Genomic DNA, 11880 nt, shown 5'->3' on the forward strand with positions numbered 1-11880 from the left:
ATACCGATAAACACTAGATTTTGACAACTTTGTTTACCTTTGATAGCGAGAATATTATCTTCATAAACTATGTGTGGAGACAGAAGAGCATCTTTTTTAACAATGAATGCGTTTCCTCCAAATGGTCTTCCATATACTATTTTTTCAGCCGCATGAAAAAGATTTAGTATATTTAGTTTTTCTGCGGCATGAAAAAAATTTAGTATACAAGATAAAAAATTTTATCTTGTATGTTAAAATGCAATTTTTATCTTGTATGTGATTTTTTTAAATGGCTGCCAATTTTCTGAAAATTACTCAAAAAGTCACATAGAAACATCAGAGATAAACTCCTATTTATTTGTTTCTGAGGCAAGGCGCTGTGGTAGCGCACTTGCCTCAGAAACAAAAGATTCGTAGTTCAAACCCCATCTCTGGGAAAGTTTTGCGTTAACGGTTATGAAGAAGGCATGAGCTTCCTATTAAATACTCACCACGGTGCTCTGTGATAAGGCATAAGGATTTCTTGAAGCACCTAAGAAAAGTAAGGATTTTTTAAAGCATCTAAGAAAATTAAAAAAAAAAAAAAAATGTTTCCCTCAAAATTGAACCCCTAACCCCCAGGGAGTCATATTTTGTCATATTTTGTTTGATTACAAAAGTGAGAGAATGAACTTATTTTTTTTTACAATTTTATAACAAACTTAGCTTTATTAGCAGGTTTAAGTTTTTATGGAATAATCTTTTAAATTTTAAAAGCTATGTTTAATTTACAAACCCTCCTAAAATAAATTAAAAAAAAGTTGAGTTGCTATAAACCCAATACAACAAAAGGTACAAAAATTAATAATAAAACAGTTTTATGAATAGCTATTAATAAATAAATTTAAAAAAAAAAAAATATTTATTTCTGTAAGAGTGGTTGTTACGACCAGACCCGTCCCAAACGGGGGGTGAAGGGGTATATTCCCCCTCCCTCCTTCAAGCTGTTATATATGCATTTGAGTGAGCACATTTGTACATTTGGCATTTCAGTTGGCAAGTTTTGAAGTATAGTTGGCAAATGTCAAATATTGAGGACCTTTTTTTGTGTGTGCGTGTGTCTCTTGTTGGCAAAAACACATACAACCCCTCCCCCTTCCTCCAATGAGGACCTCTTCGGGACGGCTCTAACAACAACCACACTGAAAAAGAGAAGCGAATAGCAGCAGCATTGCTACAAATATTACCGTAAAGGAGCCGGGCTTCTTTACGGTAAATTTTTATTAGGGTCATTAACCTATTTGCTACCGACAAAAAATTAATACTAAAACAAATCAATAATGCCTTTTTAAAACTTTTTTGCAAAAAATCTTTCTTTCTAAAAATTTATAAACCCCAACTTTAAAGAAAAACAAAATATTAGAGAAAAAAAAATAAGGGTACGACTTCCTTTGCCCAGGAAACAAATTTAACACGCATGTTCATTGGGACTACACAAATGCTGTCAAGATAAAATAAAATCAAAGTAAAGTCTGAAATGAAATGAAATTATCAAATAAAATCAAAAAGAAAAAAAAAAAAATAGATTCAAAAAAGTGGAGTTTTCCAGTTGACTCTGAAAACAATTTTAAGATGTACTTTTATTAAATTTACACAAATGCTGGAAGTTTCAGAGCTCTAGCTTGTCTGGAAGGTAGTCTGGAACGTTTGAAAAAAAAAAAACAAGTTTATTTTAAAGCACTATTTTTATTGAATAAGATTTTATTTTTCTAATCATCCTTGTCAACCATCCACAAAAAGAAGGTTATTAGGGTGCCCACAACCTATAGGAAAAGATTGAACGCAACAAAGATTACCTAATTGAAAATCATGATTGTTTTAATTGATTGTCACGATGTTTTAAATAAATGTCATGGTTGTTTTAAATGAATATCATGGTTGTTTTAAATAGATATCATGTTTGTTTTAAATGGATGCAAAAAGCGGTAAAACATTTAACACAGGCGCAATCCCAACGTTCTATATTATTCAAAAAAAAAAGTTTTCTTCATATATTTACATATCTCATATTAGATAAATTTATTTTTATTAATATTACATTAATTTATTTTAATTGAATGGAATTTATTTTAATTTTAAATGGTTGCCATATTTGTTTTAAATGGATGCAAAACTCGGTTAGGCGTACTCACATGTATACATATTTATTAAGCTTCAATTATTCCATGCCGTTTAGGTACACATTTTTTACATGACCTTATCTTATTGGTAAAACAATCATAACGTTCATTTAAAACATCCATGATGATCAACATCTTTTTATAATATAATATTTATTTTGTCAGTATCAGTGACTGTGCGTTTAGCTGCTTTGAGTAGCGCGTTCTCTTCATACTCCAAAAGGCCGAATCTCCGTTTGGACAATTTAACTTCTTTTTCTTTAATATCTAGTTGCTCGTATATTTGCTGTGACACCATTCCCCTATTCTTTTTTTTTATAAAATACACATCTCTCAACATCAAGCCTCTCATGATATTTTCTAAGTAAAGCGTACACATCTTTTGTTTTGCATCCATTTAAAACAAATATGCCATCCATTTAAAATTAAAATAAATTGATATAATATTAATAAAAATAAATTTATATAATATTAGATAAATAAATATATAAGAAAAACATTTTTTGAATAACTTAGAACGTTGAGATTACGCATGCGTTAAATGTTTTAATTGAAAATCACGATTGTTTTAATTGATTGGCAAGACGTTTTAAATGAATGTCATCGTTGTTTTAAATGAATGTCATATTTGTTTTAAATGGATGTCATGTTTGTTTTGAATGGATGCAAAAACCGGTTTATCTGATAAAAACTGCTTTCATCATATAAATTATATCAGATAGTTTAAATGACTTATAATTTTTTGATAAATGTTAAGTTTTTTTGATAAATGATAAATTTTTTGATAATTTATCTAATATATAATCGATGTCCTTGCGGATACCAAAAATGTTATATTTCGTTATATTACCATAACAAAATACTTGATTGAAAAGGCAAATACAAAGAAAAAGCGCGCTCTAACGAACAGTGACTTAGTCAAGGTTTACACATGCATGAATTACTCATAGCTTAGAAATTATGCTCCTTCCCCCTCCCCCGCTAAAGTTTCATTATGGCCACTAACCTATTTCTGCTCAACAAAAAAAAAAAAGAAATAAAAAATCAATGATTATTTTGCAGCTATCAGCACTCATGCGACAGGAAGGCCGTCTCTACATTACTGGTGTACCCGCATGTTGACTATATTTGCGCCTAATTATAATAGAACTACCCTTTATGATCTACGTGATAAAAGATCTTTTCCCAATACCCCACCACAAACACTGCCCACATACATCAGAGTATTACTTGAAGTATTACCCAGAAGTGCTCTCAAACAAGCAATGGATTTAAATACGCTACCTATCTCAAAATTTATGTTAAATCAACATGAAATGACTCTTCTTTGAGAAAGTAAATAATATAACTTACGTTTTACTTACAAAGTAAAGTATAAAACTTCAAAGATAAAGTTTTCTTTTATTTGTAAAAGTAAATAACAATTTTTTTCAAATTACTTTTATGTAAGTTGTTTTTGCAAATTAGTTACTTTTACACGTAAAGTAATTTGTTGTTATGATGTAGTTTTATTTTATTTTGTAAAGTAAGTAATATTTTTTAAATATTACATTTACGTAAGTTTACTTCATAAATAACTTTGTTTACATTTATAAGGTAAATTACATTTCAATGTAAATTTTTTACATAATTATAACAAAAATTACTTTTCAAAGTAATTTACCTTACGCGACTTACCATTAAAAGTACGTTACATTTACAAGTAAAAATGCAAATAACTTTTACTTGTAAAAGTAAATTACTTTTTCAAGTAACAGTTACTCATTTACTTAACTTAAGTAATCAAGTTTTACACGTTATATAATTTATGTTAAAAAAAAAACGAATTACTTTTAAATGTCAGTAAATTATATATTTTATATTTACGCTAAAAAGTAATTCGCGTTTTTACATCAAAATAAGTAAAAGTGCCATCCCTAGCATTTAATAGCAAATTCACACCTTATTTCCAACCGATGTTGCAAAACTTGGTTTGAACCACGGATATATTTCTGAGGCAAGTGCGCTACCACTGCGCCACGGCTGCTTATAAAAATAATAATCGAGTTTACTGCCTGGCGTGTAGTTTATTCATATTTTATCAACACAATGCTTATTGTATGAGAAAAATAAGAAAAGTTAACTGCCTGGCGCGTATTTTTTTTTATAATCAAGTACCCAGCCCTTATTACATAGTATGACATTAGTTTGCTGGTTGTCATATCGTTTCTGTATATTCAATTTACGCAGTTACTTTTTTTTTTAAAGCGCATGCGTATTACAATTGCCGGACATTTAGGTCTTACATTTTTTCTACCAGGCTACCGGGTATGCAGACACAGCGATTCAAAAACGTTCACTCACGATAAATGATTTACCAAAGTAATTTTTAAAGTAATCATTAAAAAAGTTGATAAATCAACTACAGATATTATTTTTTCACAACTGAACCCTTTATTTCAACACACTTTTATTTTCGTTATCCAAGAACTATGCTGTTATCTGACGTTAAATTTTAATAATTTGATACAAAACAAAAGGTGAAATAGCACTTTCTAATAGGAAAACCTTGTAAATATTATTACATCGGGTGTTCAATAAATCCAAATAATAACAATAAATAATAACAATGACTTTTTAAAAATTATTTTAATACTCTTTACTTTTTTTTACAATTTTTTTGTTAATAAATTTTAAGTAAAAATATAAATTTTTTATAAATATTTTTGTTCGATTGGTTGTTACGAGTACGGTTGTTTCCGGTAACTTAATTAACTTATACAACAATTAATTTATGCAAACAATAATATTTACAGATATACTACATGGGATTATATATACAGATGATACTACATGGGATTTGATAGGATTACCAAGATAATTGAATCAGTGTTTTTTAAAATGGCGGACTTGCTCAAGAAGTTTGAGCTAATCTGCCCTTTTAAAAAACACTAATTTAATAACAGATTACATGGGACTTGGAACCATGTCCCATGTAATCTGTAATTCCCGGAATATTTACAATAAACACCAAGAACATATTGTCGATATCAGAATAGCCGAGTGCGTGTTTTTTTTTAACATTTTTGATTGGTGCAGTTAAATCATAATTAATTTATTAAAACAAATCACTTTATGGTGAGCACGACTACAAACACGAACACAAACAGCTGAGTATTAACATTAACTTCTTGAGTATAGTATACAACAAATACCATATATTTTTTAACATCCATAACATAATTGCGTCGATATGAAGATATTATAAAGTGAGTAGATTGCGTCGATATGAAGATATTATTAAGTCAGTAGATTGCATATTAACTTAACGCTGCAACGGTCATTTTATGAACAAAATCTAAAAATCTCCCATCTGTTTGATCTTGAGGGAATTTGCGTATAATAGAGTGCTTCAAAAAAGTAAAAAGAAATAAATGTTTACTTTAAGGTTATTAATATTAAAAGAAAATCCAACTATATAAAAAAAATCAGGGCTATAAAAAAAAAGATCAAAGAGTCATAATTATAAAAGATCTAAAACTCTTACAGAAAAAAATATTTACCTTTAGTTTTTCTAAATATGTTACGTCAGCCGACCAAACTTCAGTCAGCTTTACTGACTCGTCCGAATTCTGATAATAGTTAACTAAAGCAACCTAAATTATAATTTAAAAAAAAATTTAATTTTTTCTTTAATTTTGCTTAGTCTAAAATTTTTAAAAAGAGTTATTGAGTAAAAAGATAACGAAGAAACTTTAAAATTAAACTTTTTACTATGAAACTAAAATAAATTTAAAAGAACTTAAATGTTAACATCTTTTATTAATTTGCGGTCATTAAAAAACTGACTTTTATGAACTTAGGATAATTCCCAGAAGATTTCAGGAATTTTTAAAGTCTGGAAAAAAGTGAATCTGAATCTGATAAATCCTGAATCCTGGAGTCTGATAAGCAAACTCTAAACTTAAATACTCGAAACTTATTCCTTAACAGCCCTGTGTATCGAAGAAGCCACCAAGTTTAATATTTTATCTCCACAATCATTTATATAAAACTATTTGTTATTTTTTATCTCCACAATTAAATTTTTTTTGAAACTCATATGTATAAAAATAAATGAACTCCAGAGCAGAGGAAATATATAGATTAAAAAATAAGAATCAAATAAAAAATAGAACCTTTATATTATTTTTAACAAAAAAGTTCTAACTTTTTAATCAAAACCCGAAGTTTTGTTTATATAAAGACTTTTGCTAATGCAGAATGACAAGTTTTATTGGAGCAGGGAGGACTGATGTCCAAAGATTATCTTAAAATATGCTTGTAACATATGTGCTTGTAAAAAATATGCTTGTAATAACATATGAGTTAAATAAAGTTTTAAGTTTTTCCATGTTATTTTCAATTTTAACTTTTTTATTTAGAATTTGTAATTTTTAATAATAATTATTATTTTATTATTATTATTATTATTATTATTATTAATAATTATTATTTTGTAAACAGTTTATAAGAAAACAACAAAGATGAGAAAAATAACAAAAATTTTCATTCACAGAACATTTATATAAAAAACATTCTTTTAAAAAGTTTTTTCTTCTTTTCGATACACTAATTTTTAAATAAGGTTTTGTTGTGAATGAAATACTATAATTTCTTACAAATAAAGTAAGGCCTGTAAATAAATTTGTAACACCTGCCTCACAAACTGTTCCATTCCACATTATTTAACGTGGAAACCTTGTTAAATAATTATTAAGCATTTATTCAAGCATGCAGTTACAAACTTTCTAAAGAAAAAGTGTAAAAAAAAAAAAAAAAAAACTAATGCAAAATAATTGTATTAAAAATTACCATTTCATTAATTATATTTTGGCTAAGTGTTTTATCTTGATGTGTTGTAAAACACACGGAGAGTGGTAACCCATATTGATTGGAACTATTTTCAGAGGGCTCACGAACCCAAAAAGCATTAAATTGAGACTCTTTTTTGTATGATTCAAACGGAGCTAAATACAAAATAATAAATACAAAATAATCAATACAAAATAATAAATGCAAAATTAGAAAAATTTAATAATAAAAATAATATAGAAAACAAGACGAAAAATGAAAATGAACAAAAATAACATTATAGATGAAACAGAAAAAAAAGGAAAAAGGAGACAAAATAACAAGAAAATTAGAGGCTTTCGAAAATTTTTATATAAGTCAACAAATTGTTTTTGGATGCATAATTTTATTATAAAAAATTTATTATAATGAATATCATTAAAAATATTATTTGTACACATTTTTTACAGATTTTTGTTGTTCAAATTGCAACAAAAAGTTTTTCATAAGTCTAAAATAATATAAAATAAATTAATCGCCAAATAATTTTTAACACCAAAATAAAATTCAAAATAATTTTTAACGCCAAAATAAAATTCAAAATAATTTTTAACACCAAAATAAAATTCAAAAAGAGTACTCTTATCATAACTGCGATACAAAATTTTTTTAATTTTTACAAATTTTTGATTTTTTAAAATTACTAATTAATATATCGATTTCAATTTTTCCTTTTAAATCAATAATTACTCATTTACTCAATATTTGCTCATTTCTATATGGTGAAGCTATTTGAAGATATTTTTTTGCACTGATCACCTGCATTGCCCATACCCTGTAATAACATATACCCAATACAGGGTATGGGCAAATTTTATAGTGCAATCAATAAGCATATTGAATAGCTTGAACAACGCCTTTAGAGAGAGCATCAACATTATATGATCCATGGCAACTTCTTGCGTACTCCTTTGATATTTAGTTTTATTCGCTCTGAAGTCAATGTATTTTTGTTATCTGATAAACTTCTCTCTGCGCTAGCATTTCCATTCTAAATAGTTCAGCTCTTACTAAAACTTTACTGAGATATCTATACTTAGTTTTTCCATATTTACTTTTACTTTGAAAATATTTAACCCAGTAATAGTTGACTCTTTAATTTTTTTTATCAAAATTTATGTACCAGTCTTTTGCATCAGAACCTATGCAACAGTCTTTTGTATCAGAACCTATGTACCAGTCTTTTGTTTCAGAACCTATGAAACAGTCTTTTGTGTCAGTATCTATATAACAGTCTTTTGTGTCAGAACCTATGTAACAGCCTTTCTTTCATATCAGAACCTATGTAACAGTCTTTTGAGATATTAACTGTTTAGTCTAACTTCCATTTATCTTACACAACCTACCTAAAAATTACATATTTATAATTGAAATTCCATATCAATCAGTAAGAATAACTTTTTTATTCAATTAATAAAATATCTAATAGTTAATCCAATAAACAATAGTTTGGAATTTGAAAATAAAAAGTTTAACAAAGTATGAAAAAGTAAAAGACTTAGTAATGTAACAGCCTTTCTTTCATATCAGAACCTATGTAACAGTCTTTTGAGATATTAACTGTTTAGTCTAACTTCCATTTATCTTACACAACCTACCTAAAAATTACATATTTATAATTGAAATTCCATATCAATCAGTAAGAATAACTTTTTTATTCAATTAATAAAATATCTAATAGTTAATCCTCTAAACAATAGTTTGGAATTTGAAAATAAAAAGTTTAACAAAGTATGAAAAAGTAAAAGACTTAGTTATCCATACTTATTTAAAAACCATGTAAAGCACTTGGTTTTTAGCTTTTTCCTGAAAGTCTATTTTAATTTAACTCATGTTATTTTTAAATTAGATATTTAAATCAGAAGAACCAAATTTAAAGGACTTTCGCCAAGTTTTCCATTAACTTTAGAGGACCTTCACCAAGTTTTCCATTAATTTTAAAGGTTCTTTGGCAAGTTTTTTATTAATCTTAAAGTACCTTTGCCAAGTTTTCCATTAACAGCAGGTTTAAGAAAACTCATCATCAAAAATATTAAAAGATCGTTTATTTTATTTTATAAAATGGTCAAGTTTCTTTCAATATGGTCAAGTATTTTTCAAACAAGAAAGCAATAACAATAAGAAATTTAAAGGATACAAGTAACTTCTAAAGTAGTTATTTCTTTATTTATTTAAAAAAAAAATTATAAAAACAAAAAAAAAATTATTTAATTAGAATTTTATTTTCTTTAAGAATTTTCTGAACCCTTACATAACAGTTGTTGTTAAAACTTAAGTCATCTAGTATTGACAGAATGAAAAAAGTATGTTTCATCTTCAATAAAATAAAACAATCTATTAATTTTTTTAAATCCTCTATTATGCAGGGTACATTCATCATTCATTCTGCATCAGTAAACATTATACTACCAACTTATATATATAATATATACAGAGCTGACTCGTGGGCATTTCTTAGTGCGTGCAAAAAAAAATTTGCTGCCCTAATTCATAATTAACCATTAAAAAAAAAGCCAGAGAAAAACAATTGGCTTAAATGAATGAAATTTTCATAATCATAGTGTTAATTGCGCAAAAGTTTCCGTAACAGCAGTTAATGAATTTTATAATTTTATATCAAAATATCAACTATTTAAAATGGTCTATTTAAAAAGTAAGATTTTATATTCATACAATAAAAAAATAAAAATAAAATGAAAGCGAAAATATAAAAATTCCTCTTTAAATCTCAATAAAGAAACAGTCACTCTAATTAAAGAAAAAAAACATTAAAAAATATTAAAAAAATTTAAATTCATATGTTATTTACAATTATTATAATTTATTTATTTATAATTAAATTCATCTAGTGCTGACTACTTTAAAAAAAATTATGAAAATGTATCAAATTTTTAAATTTAGAATAAAATGATTGAAAACTAGAAACTTAATAAAAACTTAGATTCTTAAATTTTATTGTTGGAAAGTAGCACTCTTCTGGCTTTCATTTGAGCAAATTCAAGTCTCATATTTAACTAGCTTTTTTGCTCTCAATAGAAATAATCAAAGGTCCGTTCAGTTTTTCTTGATGTTTGATCATAAATAATTTTCAATCAAATTTAGTTTGGAAATAGATTATTTGCCTTGAAAGACAGCGACTGGAACTGTTAGCAAGATTCTCAATGCGATACAAAGATTGGGGAATATTTCTTAACAACCGTGTGTGAATACAAATGTTAGAATATCAAGTGGAATTATTCATTAATTTGTCATGACAACAAACAACTTTTATTCATCAACTTTGCACTAGAAATACATCTTTTTGTTAGTTTGGTTATAATTTGTTCAAACAAATTACGACTTTCTCTGAATATATCTTTACTCATGCCTGAAATATTTGGAAATTCAAATAAGAACTGAATTGGAGACATGGTTATTCCAAAGTCTTTAAAACGCACTTTCACAGATTAAAAGTACGAATAAAAATTATATATAAGAATTTTTTGATTTTTGATCTAGAATCCAAAACAGGAAATTGGTTAGAAAAAACTTTTTTTTCTTCCTGATTCTTACAGTTGGCAGATTAGTAAATTTAAATGTTAAACACGAAGTTGTAGCCAAAATTTGTGCTGTGATAACGTACTCACCAAATTAAGTATGGTTGTAAGGGAATTCCAAAAATGCCATATTGGATTTTAATACTTCATAGGATATTTTGACATTGAAGTTTTAAAATCCACTTTTTAAATGGATTTCCTCCATAGTGGCACGAGGCACTAACTGAATAGTTTCTTTTTGAATATTTTTGCTTTAATAACACGTTTTTTTTGAATTATCCCCCGTTTTGGAAACATAATTTCCATAATTGGGTCAAATTCTGCCACCAGTTCAACTATTATTAGAAAATTTCCATCGTTTTCTTCATGGGGTTTTTCAGATGAATTTCTAAATGCTATGTTTTGTGATGCCATCATAATGATTATGAAATTACCCTTTTTAGATCATTATTCCCATTGATCAATTTTATTCAAAACATGCTTCTCCGTTAAACAATCAACAGTTTATAAACTTCTAACTCAATTTTTTTTACTCAATTTGCCGGATTTTAAATGATCAGGATTATTTTAATGTCTCGTTAAGTTTTGTAATAAATTTTGTTTTTGCAAGGGAGATATCAGTATTGTTGAATAGAATACAACAAAATCAAAATATTTTCATCAATTTTTTTGAATAAATTAGTCACGATTTAGGATGACTTTCACCGTTCAAAATTCTTCAGAAAAAAAAAGAAGCGCAAATTGAACAATTTTGCATTTTCTTGGGTAGCTGTTTAATTAACAGTTTACAGAACCTTTCATAACTATTTTTTTGAACATTATGATTTGTGAGAGGCCAATCAGAAATTTCTTCCCATGTACAAAAAGAAACCAAGCTAATTACATTTGCAGGAAGAGTGTTTTGAAGTTGGCTTACCTTTGATGGCTCTTCTGTTTTGGTCTATTTTCTATTTTGGCTAAATTTTTTACCAATTTTTTACATCTCAACTTCATGTTCTTTGATTTCGTTTGAATTGATTTCATATGGCAAAGTATTTATTTCAGAACCATCGCTGTACTATAAGGTGTTTCTAAACTCAAAAAAATATCTAGTTTAGCCTGGTTTTTATCATACCCATATGCTCTTTTTTTAGCTGTTTTAGATAACACTGAAAAAACAGACAAAATTAAGCAAAAAAGAATTCAGGAATTTTCTATATCAACACTTTTATAAGTAAATTGTTTATAAAATTCAAACATTGAAATATCGACATTTAAACATTGAAATATCGATGTAATTTTAAACATATATAAATAATGGTCAAATATTATTGGAACGAAGTTTTTTTTTT

General features: G+C 26.8%; 1 protein-coding gene across 4 annotated transcripts in view; it reads right to left on the reverse strand.

Moving 5' to 3' along the window:
• Positions 1–5291: 5291 nt before the first annotated feature.
• The window catches only part of LOC100209039 (MPN domain-containing protein), an 85410-nt gene continuing 78821 nt past the window's right edge, over positions 5292–11880 (reverse strand). For all 4 annotated transcript variants that reach the window (XM_065798906.1, XM_065798907.1, XM_065798903.1 and 1 more), the window contains 3 exons: positions 6975–7129; positions 5684–5776; positions 5292–5530 (listed from right to left, as the gene is read on the reverse strand). In XM_065798906.1, the coding sequence (XP_065654978.1) occupies positions 5441–5530; positions 5684–5776; positions 6975–7129 (338 nt within the window). In that variant the 3' untranslated portion in view covers positions 5292–5440. The remainder of the gene's footprint in view (positions 5531–5683; positions 5777–6974; positions 7130–11880) is intronic.

Source organism: Hydra vulgaris, chromosome 06 (genome assembly GCF_038396675.1).
Source record: "Hydra vulgaris chromosome 06, alternate assembly HydraT2T_AEP".
Taxonomy (NCBI): Eukaryota; Metazoa; Cnidaria; class Hydrozoa; order Anthoathecata; family Hydridae; genus Hydra; species Hydra vulgaris.